Source organism: Phalacrocorax aristotelis, chromosome 17, assembly GCF_949628215.1.
Source record: "Phalacrocorax aristotelis chromosome 17, bGulAri2.1, whole genome shotgun sequence".
NCBI lineage: Eukaryota > Metazoa > Chordata > Aves > Suliformes > Phalacrocoracidae > Phalacrocorax > Phalacrocorax aristotelis.
Window position 1 is genome coordinate 8,282,106 of NC_134292.1, and position 21,634 is coordinate 8,303,739.

Below are 21,634 nucleotides of genomic sequence, written 5' to 3' on the forward strand. Positions count from 1 at the left end.
GCAATCACACACAAACCTTGTACTGCTTACCAACATGCCTAGGAATGATGCCAGATGATTGCAGCATCCATGCCTGTTCCTGATTTTCAGGGAAGCCTTCCAAAATCCATCCCTATTGAACAAAAACATGAAACAGTTATTGATCCTGGAACAGAAAAAAACAAAAATTAGCACTAAACAACAGTGCTATTTGCACAAAAATTACCTCCTTCTGCTCTCACAACAGCACTGTATTTGTTATGGCTGCTTGTGAGAGAAGAAAGCAAACATGAAGCACCAATATTTTTGTGAAATGGCATGCACTAATACCACTGCCACAGAGCAATGGGAACTTACGTATTGTAGCAATGATTTTTTTTCATGTTTCAACCTTAAAAAAAAAAAAAGAAACTTCTATCTCGAATAAAAACAACCCAAAACAATTTCTACAGTTTTGAAATATTCAAAAGGATACCAGCCCACACTGTGTATAAAAAAGAGGCTAAACAAATCTAAAGACAGATTTAATGCCAAGAACACTGAGGAAAATATGCACGCTTTCATTATTTTCTTAAATTATACAGGAAAACTCACAGTAATGGAACCAGCACTCCCAAAGCTAATGAAGCAACAGAGCAAAAGAAAGAAAAAAGAAAAAAGAGCCTTTTGCTCCCTTAAGTCCTTGTTATAGCCAGCTAAGTGTTGGATTGAGCATCTTTAAAAAAACATTTACAGATCTGTAAGAGAGCTGCAGCCTCACTCAGTTTCTGTGTGATGCAGTATTTGAAACCCAATCCACTTCCTAGTCTCAAGCCCGAATCTTCCAAACTTTGTCTAATTTGTGTTAGTTGCTTAACCACACATGTCCTTGGTCACTACATGCTATATCTCAAAATAACTTTGTGATATCACAATAAATCTGGAAACCATCTTTGTACTGAAATAAAGAAGATATTTTAATATTGCATTAGCTAGCAATCATTATCATCTCCCACATAAATTTGAAGCTCTGTCAGTATGGGGTCCAAAGGTTTTAGAAGTATTTCGCGGAAACATATCTTCACCACTTCTGTAGGAAGAAATTGGGACATTCCAATTATACAAGAAAATAGAGTAGACTATTTAAAATTCCTTAATTAGCCTGGTTTCAGGAACATGTCATCCTGCTGATATCTGTAGAAAATAAGAGACTCAAGTAACTGCAAGCCATTTTTGCCACTCTCAGTGTTTGCTCTACCGAATTAGAATGAACCGCTGCCTAAGGTCACACAGGTGCTGAGAAATCCGTTTATCCCCTGGGATTTGCAGAAGACAAGGCAGCACAATAATTTTAGCAGTATGCTAGGAACTTCAGCAGTAGTTCTGAATATATTGTGCCTGTACAACATATATATAGGCCCAGATCCTCTTGTAGAGAGAAATGGTATCAGGGGTCTGAAGGCAGTAAATCTATGCCAATTTACACAGACTACAAATCTGGCTCTTTCTCCTCCACTCCAAGTGCAACAGTTTTGGAAACTAAAACAAAACAAAGAAAAACCACCCCACAAAACCATTGCTTCTGATGTCACTACAGCTTATTGCTCAAAATCACATTCTGAGCAACAGGCAGTAAACACAGAATATTGTTTTTTAACAATGCATAGCAAAATTCAAGAGGTTTATATACACATTTCAAAGGTCCTTAAAACAAGCAATAAGCAATTTTATAGCTAAAAGTTTTTGCAATGTAAGAAAACACAGCTCAATAAATAGCTTCCTGCAACAAATACATTTTAAGGCATTAAACAAGTGCAAAATAAACACACGCTACAAAAATAGTTAGCATTTTGGATCTTATTTCCAAAGGTCTCTGAGTTCCAGGGTATCAGTCATTCCCTAATTAGAATACATTATCCATCTACTTGACACTTCAGTGAAATGTCTATTCCACCACAGAGCTGCAGCTTTGTTCAGAACAGGTTTATTGATATTCTGCTGCATTCGCTCTCCATACCCCCAGTGGCTTGGTTCTGTTTTATCACACATCAAAAAGGCCGTATGCTCAGGGCACCCCATGCACAGCTCAGAGCTGGAGGTCTGAACAGCTGCAAGTAGTATGGTATCACAGGAGGGACAAGCTCCAAGCAGATGTCACAGATAAAAAAAAAAAAAAAAAGGGAAAAAATGTGAAAAGGGAGTGTGGCTTGGGAACGAAGCAAGAGGAAGCAAGACACAGCAGAGCAAGACCTGACTTAAAATATGCCTATCATGCTTTATGCAAACACTGGTCTTTTTTTGCCCTCCTGACTATCATTAAAGTGTAATTAGTAACTTCACATGGTAAATTTGTTTCTTTAAGAAGCCATCTATTTTTTCTTCTTGATAGCAGTAACCTTACATCTATGCACGGATTGCACCTTATCACATCGAGGGTGGAACAAAGGCTAGAAGTGAGTAATTCCACAGTGCCTTTACTCTGTGGTCACTGTACCCTCTTTCAGCTGGAAACCTCAATCCTTTCCCACATGAAGACCGCTGTAAATACAGCATTCTGCTGTTGCTGTAATGCCAGGTGAAAAGCTCCTTGGAGACCCATGCCATGCTGAAAGTCAGCAACAAGGAAGCACTTTCAATACCATCACTTCCCTCTCCAGATTTAAGGAACCTCAAAGGAAATGCTCAAGGTCATTCCCAAATGTAAGTCTCATTCCTTTGCTGGCAGTACTCTCAGGTATAATACCAAGCTTACATACTTTCACACTTTCCACCTCAATAATGAAGACTTGGGTATTCAGTTCTCTCTTGTTATTTGACCTTCAGAGTCTCTCTCTTTTTTTTTTTTTAATTATAGATTCCAGAATTGACACTGCCTAACGAAAAGGGATAGCACAAAGAAATAATGTGAAATTACGTGGCACATCTGAAAGAAATCTCAGCGACATACATAAAGATCAAAGGTCATGAATACTGCTGCCTTTAGGAAAAAAGCTCAGCACAATTTTTCCACAGCATCATTCAGTACTTTTTCAAAAGTATTACATGCCTTTCACTCCCATCTGAAGAAAGTGGACAGACAATAATGCAAAAAAAAATAATTTCAGTAATAGCTTTGCCAGTATGGATCTAAAATTTCTGGGATTTTCAGAAAACAGCAGACTGAGGAGTGCAGTAGAAATATTGTCAACCCAGCTCCTGCAGTCCATCAACATTAGCAGCACGGATGATGGAAGCAGCTCCAACTTTACCAGATTTCCCATTAAAAAGAAACCTTTTATTGCCTACATTATTTTTGTAGGTTGAGTAAGCTGCAAAGCTATTTAAAAAAAAGAGCCACATTCTTCTTGGAAAACAAAAAAGATGGTGAATAGGGAGATTCCCCAGATAAATCTATGTAACATCACCATCCTTGCATGGAGTTTCACAGAGACAACATGATGCCCTTATCTGCCAAGGTAAAACCAAAAAGAACCAATAGCCATTACGCTCTCTGCCTTCCCTCTCAAGGACAGCCACTACCTTTCTGAACGGTTTAATACCAATCAAAAGTAATTCTACCACTACTCATGTGAATCACTTGCCTAAGCTTAGTTTGTAAATGGTCCTAAGACACGAGTAGAGTTGCTCAGCTTGCTCTCTCACAAATTCATCATGTAGCAATCTCTTCAGAAGCCTTCCCCAGTTCTATAATTTCCCTCCACAACATCAGCAGTCAGAGGTGCCGTAGCCAACATGTACTAACCCTGTAAGATGAAAAGTCTTCATATCAGCTTCACAAGTCCCAGGTTCTAACATAATGCTTGCCGTAAGTTTTCCGCGTATGCTGGAACACCTACCCGCCGGATCCCTTGCAGTCCTAACTACATTTGTATTAGAAGAACACATAACACGGTCTCAGCAGAGCTGTTGATCAATAAAAATGCTCTCCTTAGAGAATGCCTGTGACATCTATAAACCTGTGAGTGTCAAAACAATAGCACAAAAAATTCTGTATTCCTACTGTCAGTGGGATGAAAGCTGTACAATTAATGCCAAGCCAATGACACCACAAGGAGAAATAAAACAAACAGCTGGTGGTACTATGGTCCAACACACTGCTCCTAATCTATTAACAGTCACAGAAAAAAATGCTGACTCATGCTTTGAGAGAAATGGCGTAAATCTGGTCAATGAAGTACCAAATCCACAGTATTAACTCTATTTCCAATCACGTAAGGAAAACATTGCAATTAAAATGCATAGATCCCCTCTCAAATGGAAAAGACATACACAATGTGAGGAAGTTTTAGTGACCACAAATTACTACCCATTAACTAAAAGATTTTTAATAACAATCATAACGTTGAAAAGTCAACTATGTGTTTTCCCTAAAAATAACTGAAACCTTAACTAGACCAAGAACATCCACTCCCTTCTTGCTGAATGTCAGGGAAGCTTTATAAAGGGCTTTTTCCCCATAGTTCTGTAACACATCCAGCACTGATTCAGTGTTGCTGGTGGTAACAACAGGAACATAAAATATAGGCAGAACACTATGCAGCTGTTGGCTTTTTAACCATCTCATCACCTTACTCGGAGTTTACATGACCGAATACTTAAAATAAAAGCCACTGAGAGATCCTTCCCTTGCTATTAAAAGGAAAACTAGAACCATACCAACAATTATAGAAAGCATGGGGCAAAAAAAGCATAGGGTGGGTGCAGCCTTTGGTGAGCAAAGGATTTTGCTTACACACTGATGGTTCAGAAAACTCACTTCAACAATATCACAACAAACACTGGAAAATCAGCTGTTGAAAACACACCTTCTTTTAATCAGGCAGAGACTTATGTGAAAAAATAAGCATGTTGGGGAGGTTGTAGAGATACTGTCATAAAAGACCTAAACTGAAGAGGAGTTCACCAGCTTGCTAGTTTACAGCAGCTACTGCCATCCAACAGCTCTCCTCCAGACAGCATTAGAGGACAGACTGCCCCAGCCACTACTACCTTTTAGAGATCATGCAAGAAACATTTAACCACAACTACGGAAAATGCCAGGGGTACCCTGGCATCTTCCCTGTCCTACCTGCTAACTACTAGTAGCCAAACTGGAGAAGCTGCTAGTGTTAAGCTGAGGGAAGCTGTGTTTGGGGACTGAAACCAGCCTAAAGCCTAGCAGTTAGCAGTCAGAAGAGCAGTTTCTCTCTTGGGTTTATCATCTTTCTAACTTACTTTCATTTCTACAGGTTTAAAGATATTTTAAACATATTCACTAGAGGAGAAGTTTCACTGGAGATGCATGTTCCACATCTTGCCACAAGGAAAAGGTAGTAAATCGTACAATCACCTGACTTGCTGGATATCCATGATATCTCATTGCACTGCTTGCATAAAAAATGTTGACATTCATAGTCTTTTTTTGCTGCTCATTTGCTAGTATAACCAGAGCTGACAATACTGGCTTCTCAAGTGTTCCTCAGCTACACTCTTTAATTCAAAATGCCACAAAAATTAACAAGATGGTACAACACATGCGTGTTTTTAAACAGGTTGTCCTGCAAATTGAAAGGCCTAGGTCCTGCGTGAATTTAGTACAGATAAACAAATACATTAAATACTACCAGATCTGGAGCGCTAAATAATAAATATATGAAATAGCTCAGCTAAAAAGAACTTCAAGAGAAACCGGACAGACCCATATAATTCAAGCACAGTGACTAACAATGCAAAAGCTTAATTCTACTTTGCAAATTCAAAATTAATAGACCAATTATGGAGTAAGGTTTACGGCATTTTGTAGAGAAAAATAGATAACCCTTAGGTTTTCTGCCAATGTCTTTAATCCTTTCTTTCTAGGGATGTGAAAACCATTGTTTCAATCTCCCAGATGAAGCAGCATGGAGCAAGAAACACAGGAACTACCACATTAAAAAAAATGGTCCATTTGGAAAAGAAGGGGAGGGGGTCACATCCTTATACATAATGAACCAGAAAATTCTTCCACAGTCTTCCCAGGCCTCAATCGTACCAGCGCAGGAACAGAATTCAAAGAGAAACAGCAGCAAGATTTAGAAAGAACATAAGAGCTTCAACTAACAGCAGTGTGCATTTTGCCTAAATCCTGTGTCTCATCTGCACGGCAAAGCAGATTTTATTAGTTCACAGTGAGTAGAAAGAAGGCAGGCGTGGGCATCAGAAAAATCCACACTTCGCAGTTGAGAGTTGCCAGCACATTTTAAAATCCTAATGCCTTGGTAATTCCCCATGAAGCAAATACTGGTGAAGTTCAAAAGCACAGGGTTCAACTCATCACCGTGTTACTCCAAAATCGCAGGAATTCAAGCCCATGAATGTCAATTGGATTTATATCTGGTATAAATCTAGAATAATTTGGAGATGAGCTAGGCTTCTGTTTCATGAATTTCCCCTCATAAAAACAATTGCTCACATTTATTGGAGGGAGGAGGAGCCCTATACTGTCATTGGTAAATACGTAGGGAGCCAATAACGCAGATTTTTGTTGCAGTAAGTGTCTTGTTAAACCTGGATTTAGCTAAAAATGCAATGAACTGTTCAAAAATCACCCACATTAACTTATTTTTGCTCCTTCAGAGCTTTCTCTAGTGATGAAGAGGACTTCTATAGCAAGATACTTCCCAATGCAAGTAAGGGCACTGCCATACACTCTTCTATGCCCTGGCAAGATTAGCTGGGCAAGGAAAGATTTGTTTTAGCTTACTGATTTTTCTCCATAACGTTAAACACCAGCAGGTAGCATTCTAAATTAAATTCTCATGCAACCAGTGGTTAGATAATGGGACGGGTAAAAGTCTAGCTATTGCTAGTTCTAAGCTACTGCTTAAAGAGACACAGCATGCTACCCATTTCGCTACGGCTGTATGCTCACAACAGGAATATGACACGGACAGATGTACTCTAGCAAACCTCTCGGGCAGGAACAATTTGTGAGATTCCATCTCCATCTCTTCCTTACCATCCTGACTGAATTATCCTTTCCACAGTTCATTGCTGTGGATGACATCTGAACTAGCTTACACAAGGCAGGACCACTGAAAGCTACTTCTATCAGTGGTTTAAGCTAAGATAGTTGACTTTGCACTGAAGCACATGAAGACTTCTTTGGCAATCATTCACATTACCTTCAATCAGGGGCAGAAATTTTTTTCAGTTCTTCTTGCTAGTATCATTGATGTTCCTCTGCACCTATGGACACCTCTGCGCTACAGAATTACCATCTTAAGAACTACAAGGCAATGGCCCAGCCCCCAAGGCGGTTTTGTTTTACATGGGTGGAAGGATCCAGTCTGCAGATCATCGCAGACTACACCAAAAATCAGAGAAACAGAGAAAGAAGTACAAGACACAAGATTTTCAGCATCTCCAGTTTCTTTCAGTGCCTAATGCCAAGAAGTTTTAGGAAGCAATTTTCACAATTCAATGAAATGTCAATGACAGCCCTGCTTTATTCAACCAACAAGGTAGATGATGATGATGTTAAGAAGCAACAGATTTTAATAAAACTATGAGCCTTGCAATATCTCTGTGAGGTCAGGAAGAACTAATCAGACCCTGACCCAAGGGTGTGGGTGTGACAGAGTGACTGTTCTGAAAACACGTACTATTTTTCTGAAAAAGCTATTCAGTCCTTCATGAACATAATGCCTACTTTGGACTGGACTTTTTCCTCTCAAGAAGTACATCAAATAATGTGCAGTCTGATTTTGGCACTGTTTAGCAGCAGGGCTTTATCCATTAGATTAGTATGTCTTACAAATAAACCCTTATAATGGGCTGATTATGGACTCAATAAACCATAACAATATCTGAGATTTTAAAGGAAACACATAAAAGAGATGTTGCTTCCTTGAGTCCAGACATTCATTTCAACCAATATTAATCTACTTAAGCTCTCTTTCAGTTCTATGTTAAAAGTCTCTACTTGTATTAAGGCTAAGCACAGGGGATGGGGGGGAAGCCACACATCCTTGAATACAGCTAAACCTATTCAGTTGCCTATTTGTGTAAAATAACAGTGAACATACTAATTATTGCCTAGAAGAGAATATAATCAAATGCAGTTTTTCATAAAACAGGAAGAAAAAAAAGACACAATGAGAAATAAAGAAATTGATATCAATAATGTTAGATCCTTTTTCCCCCCTTTCCCCAATAAGAGTTAAAACCTTAACATATTGATTTTTATATATTTTCTGTTTATCTGTTTTGTCCACTATAACTCTGCCAGTTGCCCCAGGCAATCAACAAAGCTATGCTTGTTCAGCCTTTGATCATCTCTGTGCTAGAAGATTAGCATATGCATACTCTCATCCTCCCCTTTATCCTGTTAATAAAGCTCCAAACTCCCTCTGCTGATGTTCAAGAAAGCAATCCGCTCCAGAGCCCCCAATGATTTGCCCCCATTCCCTCCTCTGCTCAGGACTCAGAATGCTAACTACTATGCACGAGTTGTGTAAGTGCTTATCCACCGGCCCTCTGAGGAACAATTCTTACTTGTTTGATGCAGTCCACGTTTGACAGACGTTCCTGGATCAGATTGGCCCAAAGCGCGTTGGGAATTTTCTAAAGAAAGAACAAAAAAAGGCTGAATATTCACAATTGAGTTCAAAAGGAATTTTACCATGCAGGCATATTCTGGTTAAAGGTGAACTGAGATGTCTTCTTAAAAATAAATAAATAAATCTGTGCAAGTCCCAAGTCATTAACATAATATATCAGAGAGTTAATAAGGGCACAAAAATCAGCGTTAAAGGTAAGCCGAACACAAAGCCTACAGCCATGCTTTTTGCACACTGACATGGAAGTGGTGCCCAGTTTTGCACACTAACACACGCGCTGGACTTCAAACCTGCAGAGAGATGCATAAGAACACCACATCCGCAAGCAGTCCTTTTTACTACAAGCATCTGACCCACTACTGTTTCATATGTCAGCGGCTTCAGCATTAGTGATCTTAACAGCTATCCTGCGAGACAAGCAGAATCTCAAACACAGAGCAAATAACAGAAAGTCTGATTTTCAGATGATCTGTTTCATAGTTTCAAGTAACTCTCGCTCTTTCATCATCCAGAAAGTTTAAATAAAGTACATTTTAATGTTCAAGACAGTTCATTTTTAAACTTGGGACCATGAAATGGGATTGAAACTGCATGTGCCAAGATTTGCAGTAGTGCTGTTTCGTCCTATGACTATTACTTTGCCCGTATCTAGAGATGTTTTGTAAGACAGTATTTGCTATCTGACAGGAGAACAAAGTTCCTCTACAGATTTAGCATTTTTTTCCCCCATAATATTTATTTCTTCCATTATTATATTAATTTCCTGACAAAAAGAATTTAACAATACCCTTCTTTCCATCTTGTAAGAATTTTCTTCATCACCTTGTTAATTTAGGCCTTTATTCTGTGCCAAACTTGGTTGGACCATGTTAGGCAGTTAAAACTTGATAAAATCTAAACCTTTGGCCATGCCAGTCAGAGCAGCTGTTAATCACTTGACTAAATGCCTTGTCTCAGTCTCATTCATTTTGTTATTATTGGTAAAATGAATACTCAGAAACAATTCTGCAGTCAGATTATCTACTTCCCAAGTCAAAAACTTATCTTTCGCTTAATGATGTGAGCTTGATTCTTTGTTCCACACAGTTCCATATGTCACGGGATCCCATCTCTTTTTCTAACCAAACAGTCTCAAGGGCATAATCATAAAAGAAAGAATATGTCTGCAGGCTTATACTAGAGAATGTAGATAGGTATAATGAAAATTTGACAAATTATGCGGAAAGATTTCTGAACAATCTCCATTAGCTCATGAAACAATTTCACCAGGAATGGTTGAAACACTACCACTCAAGTCACTTTAGAGTGGAGCAAGCACTCCAGAATACACACAAGAACTCAGCTGGCTGTGGAACGGCCAAGGTGGCCCAGTCAGGCAGTGGGTTTTCTTGTTTTATTTATCTCTACTGTCCCCAGTTCTCAGCGCCTTTCGTAATATCAGCCATTCATAAGACAACATTCAAGCAGGTAAAAGAGAAAAAGGGAAAGAAATTGCTGTTTCTTGAAAGTCAGCAGGTCCCATAGGGTGGTGCGGCAAAGCCTCCTGCAGCCTCTTGCTGCTGGAGCCTGGGTCTGTGGCTTTGAGCCTGTCACCTTCCAAAGGTGCCTCACGCTGCTATCAGAAACAGCTACCGTCTTGCTTACTTCTTTGATGTGTCACGTCAAGACAGGCTAGTGACTGCCGGGGGTCCACTCTGCTAAGACTTGCCAAAGCAATTTAAACCAAAATTATACTACCTTCTTTCAGTGCAGTGGTATTCTTAGTCCTCTCTTTTGAGGAGAGTTTATTGCACAAAAACAGTCAAGGGCACACATGTGGGTATTTCAGCATTTTAGTTCCTTCTGCTCTTTGTGGCTCAATTCCAGTCTCATTTCCTGGTCAGTTTTCCTCCTACTGAGCAGTGGCCTACAAAATCATTTTCGAGAGGTTGCTTGTGGAATGCCTAATTATTCAACTAGAAATCATGAAATTTTATACATATCAGATAGCACATTTACAACTTCTCTTTCATAAGCACTCACATAAATATATCATGAGCCTGGTAGATGGGACTTCACCTCCCAGAAATCTGCAATAACGGATAACACCACATTTGGTAACTGCAGAACGGTATCTTATCTAAGGCGCTCTGAGCCTGTCCCAACGTCAGTTTACTTAATGGGAAGACCTGCTGCTTGAATTGTTAAACCTTCCAAAAGCCATGGTATTTTATGTTCAGACCACTTTTCTAAACACACTGGTTTAATCACTGTTTCCATACTGCTGAAAAACTGTACTCATACCTGATTAATTTTAAACATTCTATGTTTTTTTCTGACTTAGTTTGCTTTATAGTTTGCACCTCAGAGAGAAAGTTTGAAGAAATTGGTTTTAGTATTTTGAAAATCATAGATGTTTAGATTTAGCTTGTTCAGATAAATACATGTGAAAAGCTGGGGGTTTTATGTATACATAAGACCAAACCAGTTCCTTCGTAGTGGCTTGCCCTGAAATAGATTAGAAGACTGAATTTGCATAGATAAGGACAACTTCAGTTTTCGTCTCTTCTATTATATTTCTTCTTAAAAAGCACAGGGATATGATGCAACTGTAGAGCAGTTTTAAGTCATTACATAGTATGCAAACACCTTAACTGCAATTTAGTATAGCATTAAGAGCTCGCCCATTCCATAAGCCCACAATTACCAGAGTTGTTTCAACTTCTTACTTTATCCAGTTAACAGGAAAAGTGAAACACGCAATAGCTCATCATTAGACTTCACTATAGGAAAAACCTGAAGGTGCTTCCTATTAACATTATAATAACTAGAGATGAGGGAATAATTTGCAATGATTTATCAAAAAATGTAGCCTCTTTTTCTGTTCATGGAATATTTATTGATAGCTCGTGGTTCTTCAAATTTATTGAATATTCAGAAATATTTGACTTTTTTGAATATTTTTACATGCAGAATGATCACATTTTGCTTTGAACAGTCAATATTTAAAATTCATTACCTGAGCTGTGCTCATTAGTAAGTGGCCAGGTGTGTGTTAGTGAATGATTGCATGTCCAACTTTAAAAATTGAGCTTCATAGAATAATCACAGATTTTAAATATGCCTTCCATGAATTCTTATGCCAGGAAAACTCAAATGCTTTAATGTTCACTGGAAGTGAACACAAAAGAGATGAAAGCTGGGCTAAAGATAACTAAGTAAAATACGTGAACAAACATTTGTGGACCTTTCTGCAGCATTTGTCCAGATCTAGTAAACATTGGCCTACTGACCTAAAAATGAACGACCTTGGCACTGGGGTTAATTCAGCCACAGTAACTTTATACGTATGAAATGTTCCTCTAACAAGATTAAATTATGTTATATGACCTTCACAGCAGACTTTCAAAAAACACAGTCTTAGTTCCTGCTTTTCCATTTATTTTACTGCTTTGGCCGGGACTACAACTTTCCAATGCTCTGGTTGTATCAAAGATGGTATATTGTTCTGTTCCTGAACAGACATGCAAACCCTGTTAGTGCTAATGGATGCTAGAGGAGTCACGTTTACCACTTGCTTCAGCAGAACCAGGAGTGAGTAATGACAAAAGAAGACTTAGCCAGCGGACATGAATCAGTAAGGGAAAATATAGCTCTTGAGGTGACAATCTGGCTACATCTTAAGTCACTGTAAAGCTTGCATTGATTAAGAGGAAGCCAGGAGTTCCCTCTTAGTTTCAGGAGTTACATCTGAAGAATCAAATCCATATAAAAGAATAAAAGAAATGATTTACTGAAAATGTTCTTCTAGGATCTAACATCTCAAAAACAAAGTCAGACTGCACAGTACTAAACCACCACCAGATTCTGCTCTTCGGGTGCTCCTTACTACCTGATTAGCCTTGACATTTTTGACTTTCATCTTCCACACCATCCATCTTTTTGAATCAAATAAGCCCAACAGGACACCCTTGAAAGTGCATCTGTATAGTCTGAAATATGTTAATAATTACAGTAATTAAACCAAAGGGAATTTTTGTTTTAAATTCTCCCCCTCTAAGTTGAAATTTATGAATCTAGCAAAACAATCTTTAATAATTAGAATGAAGATTTCAAAGTACATATTCTCAATAAGAATCACTTTCTGTCATCTCAGCCAAAAGCAAACCTTTTTGCCAGTAAGTTCAGTGAACTCTTTCCTCTCAGACCCTTAAGAATGTTACTCAAGGCATCTCCAAACTTCATTCACTACTTCATTGTAATAAACACCACCCTATTTTCAGCCTAATTTTTTAAGGAAAAAAAATTCATCTATGTACCACACCATCTACCATCTCAGCAAATTATGAATCTGTTGGCCAATTTCATTCAAATTTAGCAGCAGTGTGGAACTCTCACAGAAATGAAATTGCTTCAATTTTTATGAAAACAGGTGATGACGGAAAAAAGAGAAACTCAGACTGCTGGAGTTGCTAGAGAGTGTCACAGAAAACCAGACTTCTTCCATCCTATTACTCAAGGATCACCTTGACATCTGGAGAAAAGAATCAGCTAAAAGGGCAGGAATCAGAAGCAGAGATGCTTCTGTGTATTCAGGATATTCTTTCAACATTTTTTCCCCAATCTACTTGTCACTAGCCTTTAACAACAAGGCCATCACATTGCTGATCAACTAATTCTGTGAGTCATGACATCTGGAAAAAACGTTCTTCTGACCAACTCCTTTGAACATCAGTTAGGAGGCCCACAATGAAGCACAAATGGAATTAAAAACCTGTCTGGAGCAAACAGGGTACTCGGAGTTGGGTAGAGCACATCAACCCAAGAACTGAACAGTTTCCTGAGTCAGTTGCTCTTGCCTCAGCTTGAGAGCTTCTAGGGTTTTCAATAACTGTGGATTGTCATACTGCTTTTGAGTTAATACACTAAGTCAGTCATTTGTGTTGTGCTACAAAGAAATCAAGCGTGCACAACTAAGTAGCTCTGTCAGATCAAAAAAAAGTTCTTTGTGAACATATTTTCCAGAGCATTTTGTACTGAGGGAGACCTCAGAGATTAATGCTTATTTTATAGAGATTATCAAACATGCTGAAATAGAAGATGCTTTGTTTAACAATATAATGACCATTTTTTAAATAGTATGGTGCATACCTGGACTTCTCTCAATTCTGTTGCTCATGTCTAAGGTTAATGTTTTCAAGACCTCCATTACTTTACATTGTCTTCCTCCCCTGCCCCTATTCTATGCCTTCACACATCTTTATCTTTGCTCATGTCTTCTTATCTAGCAGAGGTTACCCTTCTTCTCTGAAAGACCCTGTACCTACATCCACGCAAACCAATGTACAAACCACCATAGATATAAGAACATTTACTCTTATCTGCTCAATTCATAGCAGTGGAAATGATTGGAACGCCATATAATTCCTCCTCCAGTGACATGAGAACTACTATAATTATACCCTCTTACACACCTGTTTTCTTTCTTGATACGCCTTTGCTTCCTTTGTCAGCGCTAGTATTTCCTTGAATAACAAAGTCTCCTGAGATACACGTATGGCATCCAAATGTTTACAAAGCCACATTGCCTGAGGGAAGAAGAAAAAAAAATACAGGTCAAAATATTTGGAAAAAAAATGAAGCATTTTTTCAGAAGGCTGCAGAAAGAGTGTTTTCCTAGCCTTTCATTTAAGTAAACAGACTATCTGTGTAACTTGAAGCAGTTTCTTTTAAAGATGTTCAAGAGTCTACAGCTTTGAATAAGGTCTTTTTCATCTACTGTACTATAGCACAGATTTTTAAAGAAGAAAGCTTCCTTCCTAGCATGCACACACCACCATCATCTGCAAAGTTTCTGTGGTCAGCTTTCTCTGTGGTTCACGTACCACTTTGACAAGACCAGTTAAGTGGTACCAGTGGACATGCTAGACAACTGGCCATGCAGATGAAGCAATCCACAATATGGGAATACCACAAATGTGTAACTATGGTAGCCCTCCCAGGTTAATTAGTCCTGCTAAAAAGCTGGGAAAAAAAGGCAGGTAGAATTCTGTTGCATGACAGCAGTATCACTACCACTGCCCAAGCAAGTTCTTTCAGAGCTCACTTGAACATTTCCATTTAAGTTGTAGTGTAACAGAGAGGCATACATAGGAAGTAAAAAGCTAACTGGGCAGCATTACAACATTGAAGGTAGCATACTTACAACTGTAGTTTTCCCAGAAGCAGGTGGGCCAAGTACACAAATTCTTGGAGCTATGAAACAAGAACGTGTGAATGTCAAGATGCAGAACAGCAAAAATCCCACCCAGTTTCCCACTATTGCATTGTATAATATAAATGTGATCACAATGAAACAATTATTTCAGATGGAAATCTGCCTGAATGGAAACTTCAGGACTGGGCTCTGCAGGGGGTAAAAAAGGGGAAACACTAAGTCAGTGAAGGCTGGTTCTTCCTTTAATCTCCATGGTCAATGAGATTTAATACTCTGACTAAACATGCCACTTAAGCATGCATATATATATATGTATTTAAAATTTAAACACATGGATAGTTTAGTGGGTGAACCACAGCACGATACAAACATTTCCTTATCTGAGTTTAACTTTTATTCCCAAAACATTGATTTAGACCTAATACATTTTGTGACGAAAAAATATTTGAGCTTGTACATGCAGGACAAGATTATTTAAAAGTGACTATTATCGTAATCATAGAATGGTTGAGATTGGACAGGAATTCTTGAGATCAACTCTCATTTCTCTTACACAGTATGGTACTAAAAATACCTTTTACTTTGGCAAAGTTTTTGGACCTTATCACAAAAAATGCAATGTCACTTTTTAGTTTCAGCTAAATAGGTTGTGTCAGGGTTCAGAGAAGATTTAGATATTGCAAAATTAAGCACTGTCTCTCTACCCTTTTTGACAGCTACCTTCAATCTTTCTAGTTGTCATTAATTCTCTTCATCTCTGTACCTCATGTTTCTCTACTGCATGTCCCCCTCCTTCCCCTGAGGGGGCAAGGTGGGAAAAATGCATCCCAGTGCTGAGGAATTCTTAACCTAATGCCTACAGACAATGCAAGAGGCATTACCGCTGTAAGCTTCATTGGGAATGAATTAGAGGCAAGACAAACAAGGGAAAATGGAGTAACTCTTCAGAAAGTATTTGGAACTTTTTCTGTGAACACACCTTGGGCTGCAATCTCTTGAGCTGTCATTTTATATTAACATCTTTGATGGTTTTTTTTCCCCTAAACCTCAGGGAGAAAAACAAACCAAACCAGATTATATACAGAAGGGACTGATGAGTATTTACTGGGAGTAACATAGGTCAAAACAGAGGAGAGACCTACTCACCTAAAACCTCTTCAGCTGTTGAGAACCAAGGGAGATAGAGTGTCTGATGGCAGCAGGAAGGGAAGGATGTGAAATGTATTTTTATGAGGCCTTCCATGCACTTAACAGATATTGGGCAGGTGCAATTTTTAAACATACATGAAACCCAAATTACGGATTCATCTTTACAAAGTTATCTGACTTGGAAGGTTTAAGAAAAACTCCCCCCTTATTGGTTCTTGCAAGTGCAACAGAACTAGTACACAATGTAGAAAAATACTTTAAAAGGATACATCAGCTGTTTTTATCACCTAATTTCTTTCAAATGTAATGTGATTAAATCCTAGGGTTTTTTTTTTTAATCTAACACCTTGAAACTCCAGCCCGGTACTTAGGAATTATTTATAAACAGCGTCATAAAAGAGTGCTCGGGTGCCAACACTAATCAACTTCTTCAAACCACTTCAAAGAAAATCAAAAAACCTTTCCATCCACAGATCCTTTTGAGGTTTAACTAGGAGCATGATTTAAAATTCACAAGAAAACCCTTAGGTATTGAAGCTTTAATACACAGCTTTCTTGGACAAACGTTTGATAAAAAACGAAACATACCATTATATACACCATATCATGCTTTAATATTGCCCAGGGCTACTGTAAATGCTCACTTTGTACTAAATCTGTTTTTCTCTCTGCTTAGTGGCTGGCAGCAGATGGGGCAGTGTAATTCACTGATTTACTCATTTGCACACTTGTAAGGCTCCTCTAAAGCATTCTCCCTAAACATATGACACAAGGGCACAACCAGGACACCACTGTATGTAATGTTTAACCCCCTCCAATCAGCAGATAGTCCGTATTTAATACCAGAGGTCTGAACCAGGAGTTAAACAAAGTCAGGAAAAAAGAAATCCAGAAAATGCCTTTTTCTTCAGTAACAAATCATATTTCATTCCATGTTTAGTCTTGATGAGATGTTACAGGATTTACTCTTCCAAGTAAAGTAGGTTTTAACATTCAACAATGATTTTGATAATAACAAAATTCAACCTGGAATGGCACAAAAGAACAGCTGGACTCACTGAGTTCCATTTAAGTCCAAAAGATTCTGTGATTAACATTAATGTGACAAAATTTGCTTAACTTGTAAGAGAAATCCTTTGTCAAACAGGAAGAGCACATAGTACATGACATTCTTGCAGAACTTTTTTACATTTCTTCAGAGGTTTGACTGTAAAGGAAGAATTCACAGAAATGCCACTTGGATCCTGAAAGCATTTTTATCAGTACAAAGCAAGATACAATGTAGAAGACTAGCACCTTTGTATATGAAAGAATTATCAGTCTTCATATGGGCCTTCAAGGCTTTTAGAAGGATCACATGAAAGAAAAATAGTACAGAGCCTTAAGCACTAACACTTAGCCACACATCTGACCTACGAGATTTTCAAGACAGTTGTAAGCTATAATCATCATTAGACTTGTTTATATTTTTAAGAGTACTTTAGATCCTATTATAATTAAAAAGGTTTTCTAACTTCACACCTGGGATAGATGCAATGCTTCTTTTCCACACATCTCTGTTTGAAATTTTCTCTAGGGCTAAAACTGTCTAGCAAGGCAGGATCATGAAAATTCATCACTTTACTGATGGCTCTAATAAGGTTTTTTTTCTTCTAAATAGTCAGCACCTTCCGCCATGATCAAAAAGTAAAATCAACTCTGCTACAGATTTCTGTTACATTATTTTCCGTATAATTTATTCTTAAAACAACATTTAGGCTTTAATTTTAATTGGAGTTGCTTCCCTTTCCTAATAGGTTTTTCCAGACCAAAACCAGACAGCATCTTTCCTCTGACAAACAACTGCTGTAGTTCTATCTTTAGCCTCCAAGTACTGAAGTCATGAAATGGAAACCTGCCTAATTCCACTCAAATAATACTGTGGGGCTTAAGGACAAATGTTAGCGCAATGTGAAGAAATTTTATCAGCATTCTATCAAACTGCATGAAATTCTTCTGCGTATTTTCCGTGGGTCTATAAAACAGATTGATTACCCATGCTGCCCGCATCAGAAAAGGCTGGACACAATTTGCAGGATTTGATGGTGGGTTTTTTTATATTTAGCAGCATTTCAATCAACATCCATCCGATCACCACCACTAAGAGCTCACAGCACCTCCAGTGATAATGATTTCATTGATGCTGCAGCAGGACTTTCATAATGGTTTACTATGGTTTTAAAGAAACATCAAAGCAACATGACACCAGCTATCCCTGACAGCTCATGCAGAACAAAAATTATAGTTCAGTTGTGCATATCCAAATATAATCTGCCTAAGGGTGAACGGTTTGTAAATCAAATAATTTGATTGAGTGTACATGCTTTTATTGTGCAGAATAGACTTCCTATTCAATTTACCAGGTTTTGTTATACATACAATTAGGCATGCTCACTGTTCCTTCATCCGAGATGCCACTGAGCAGTGGAACTCATTAACAGCCTCTAGTAACTAACTAATCAAAAAAACAGAGAATCTGCCAGCCCAGGTAGAATAGGAAACCAAATTTACACCTGACAAAAGGAGTAATTAGCGAGCTTAAAGACAACAGGAAATATCAGATGGGGCACAGAACGCATTAATAATTGATACACTAGAACTCTTTGTTATTCCCTTAGAGGGTTTCATTGTTATAACTGTTAAAGTGCATTTTTTATTAGATTACCCACTAAAAAAAGAAATTAGAAGCATCTTACCTATAACTACTCCAAAATGCTCACCTTTTTCTTTTTTTTTTTTTCCCTCAAGACACAGTCTGAAAAGTTTAATCCATCATTTGCCAACTGAAGCGCAGCTTCCAAGCAGCTGTTTACAGATATGGAATTGAACTATTTACGGTGTCTCAATTTTCACTTACCATCGTCGTTGTTTTGCTTTAAATGGTTTATCATATACTGAATGGGATCATCTGGCTTATGAATTAACAGTTCTTCAAGCATGTTCTGAAAATAAATAGGACAAAGCCAGAGGAAAATTTAACATAGCTATGCAGTCATGATCTATTGCATTTTTACAGTAATGTTACAATGAGGATCTTAAATGCTTATTTATTTTCTTAAGGCCCCTTTCACAGACAAAATTGAAACTATGAAACATATTTTAGATGCTGAAAAACTGATGTAAAGCATGGTGAGAAAATTGCCAATAAAAATATAACCTATTTGCTTTAGCTTATTTATGATACATATAGACACCAGAAAGATTTTGTGTCTATATGTATCTTATAGACCACCTGGAGCCTCATGTTGATAACAAGTGAATCACAACTGACATAAAAACCACGCAAGGAGTTTTGAAAACAGAGTCAACTTAAATTAGTATCTCTGCAGGGCAAGTTAAACCTCCCTCTAAAGCACATTCCCACAAGCTTCTGACTTGCCTGGAGGACTGCAGAACAGAAAAGACCTGCAGAAAACACACAAAACCAACAACCAATCAAACCCACAAAAGCAGCACATCTCACTCTTGTAACTGTGCTAGTCTTCCTCCTACATGGAAAGTAAGGGGGGGGGGGGGGAAGGAGGAAAAGGCTTAAAGCACTTCCTTGAATGTCTACTTTGGAGCCCATTTTCATATTAAATGTTTGAGGTTATACAGGGCCTTGCTTCAGCTCCTACCGGTAGCAGTGGGGATCTTCCGCTGATTTCAGCAAGGATGGCAGCTTTACAGAGAGAAGGGAGTAACACTGAGAAACACCAACTCCATAGATTTTCTAACAAGACATTTCAGCACAGCCAAGAATTCTGTAATTAAAACTAAACATCAAACATCAACTAATGTTCTAGCTCAGATTGCCTACTGAAATGCTCGTGCTGGAATAGAACGTCTTTTTCTAAAAATCAGTCATAACACTCTAATATTTGCAAGTAAATTCTATGAAGTTGGTATATTCCATAAAATTTTATACTCTAACCAATTGGTTGTCTTTTATTAGAGTGGCCTATTTCCCTTTTCTGCTTCATCCACTTCATTAGAATAATTCAAACACTCAATTTTGTTTATAAACTGTTTCATATACAAGTTTTGATGCTTCCAGGTCTAGGTAGCACATAGCATAAAGTATAAAATTTTTATTTTTATTGGAAGTTAATTTTAAAAGTATTATTTTCCAGCAGCATTTATTGAAATGAAGAAATTGGAATTTGGCACTATAATTAGCAGCAGCTTTAAAAATAACAAATCTAGATCATTTGGTCTTGTTACGATTCAAAATTGTTCATGCTGCCAATGATTGATACTTTCACTATTTCGTGCCCAAGTCTTACCTTACCAGCACTTACACACGTGCTTTATTCTATCCAGTTTAATTTTAAATGAGCAACTCTGTTAATCCGGGGGGGAGGCTCAGGGTTTGGGTCTCATGTTTTAAGTTTCACATTTTAGAGTTTGTAAATGTTTAAGTTTAGGACAATAACGTCAAGTTGTGTGTGTTTGTACCATCATGTTGCTACAATACGAGCAAAGCATGAAGAGAAAACACCACTCTGAGTAAAGCCCAGAAGCATTTTATACGAGGACCTGCAGCTGCATTCAATGCCTCATGGCATGCTAAACACAGTATTTTCATAAAAACCCCACAAATACTATGTGACACTCGTTTATACTAAATAGACTTGATGTTACGTGAGAAAAAGAAAAGAGCAGAAAAAAAACGGAAAGAAAATTAAGCATTTCTATGTTTTCCAGTTAGATCTGGAAAGGTAAAAAGGCCTTGTAACACACAAATTCGAGTTATGAGAAGAGTTAGCCCCGGCACACGGGGGAGTATTTCTGACAAGTTCTCATAACAGAACAGCACAGGAATATGTAGTCCCTCACACAAACCTCATCAAAAGGGCTTTTTCCAAACTTAAAGAACAGAACGGGAAACCATTCCTGCTATTTACTGAAATCACAACGGTGTTAGAAGTGTACTTCTCTTTATTTTTGACACAACGTCTCCACAGAAAAACCCCAACAGCAGCAGGAACTCGGGGAGAAACAATTTTAATCGGATAACGCTGACAAGCAGGCTGCAGGGCCCGCTCACCGCCCCAGCCCCTGCCTCAGGAAAGGCAAAACCCTTCAGCACCTCAGCTTTTCCCGCGCTTCATTTGTTACTGCCGCCTCCTCCTCCTCCGTCCTGCCAAGCCTGCCTTTCCTTTGGGGACTCAACACCTTCCTTCCACACGCTGCCGCTTTCTCCCGCAAAAAATGACACGTATAAACCCTTGCAATTGCCAGGTTATTATTAAAATAAGTTAATTAATTAAGATAGCCCTCGGCCGGTGCGCCTCCCTGAGACGGCAACATCCCCCCGCGCCTTTCCACAGGCGCCCGGTACCGGCCACTGGGGGATCCCAGACGAGCCTTCCCAGGGCCTCCCCGGGCCGGGGCCTCCCCCGGGCAGACCGGCGGGGGCCGTGAGGAGGCCCTGAGGAGACCGTGAGGAGAGCGGGGCCCGCCCGGGGCCAGGCCGGCGGGCGCGGGTGCCCCTCACCGCCCGCGCTCGGACCCCGGAGAGGGGGTGTGGGGGTATGTGTGTGTGGGGTCCCCGCGGTGCCCCTGGGGCGGGAGCGGCCCGTTCACCTGCAGGAGCCGGAAGAGCTCCCGCTCCTCCGCGTAGGCGCCCAGCGGCGGCGGCCAGGGCCGGGCGGAGGCGTCCATGGCCGCCCCTAGCAACCAGCCCCGCCGCGGCGCTGCGTTGCTGAGGAGTGCGTCATCACACCGCGAC

At 39.0% G+C, this 21,634-nt stretch overlaps 1 protein-coding gene across 2 annotated transcripts in view; it reads right to left on the reverse strand.

Moving 5' to 3' along the window:
* Positions 1-21,630, reverse strand: part of AK8 (adenylate kinase 8) — a 73,013-nt gene extending 51,383 nt beyond the window's left edge. The window contains exons 1-6 of one of the 2 annotated variants that reach the window (XM_075112059.1): positions 21,490-21,630; positions 18,779-18,863; positions 14,722-14,771; positions 13,991-14,104; positions 8,473-8,541; positions 31-112 (exon numbers count right to left, since the gene is read on the reverse strand). In XM_075112059.1, coding sequence (XP_074968160.1) covers positions 31-112; positions 8,473-8,541; positions 13,991-14,104; positions 14,722-14,771; positions 18,779-18,863; positions 21,490-21,567 — 478 coding nt within the window. In that variant the 5' untranslated portion in view covers positions 21,568-21,630. The remainder of the gene's footprint in view (positions 1-30; positions 113-8,472; positions 8,542-13,990; positions 14,105-14,721; positions 14,772-18,778; positions 18,864-21,489) is intronic. The other variant, XM_075112060.1, reaches the window with a different exon arrangement.
* Between the last annotated feature and the right edge of the window lie 4 nt (positions 21,631-21,634).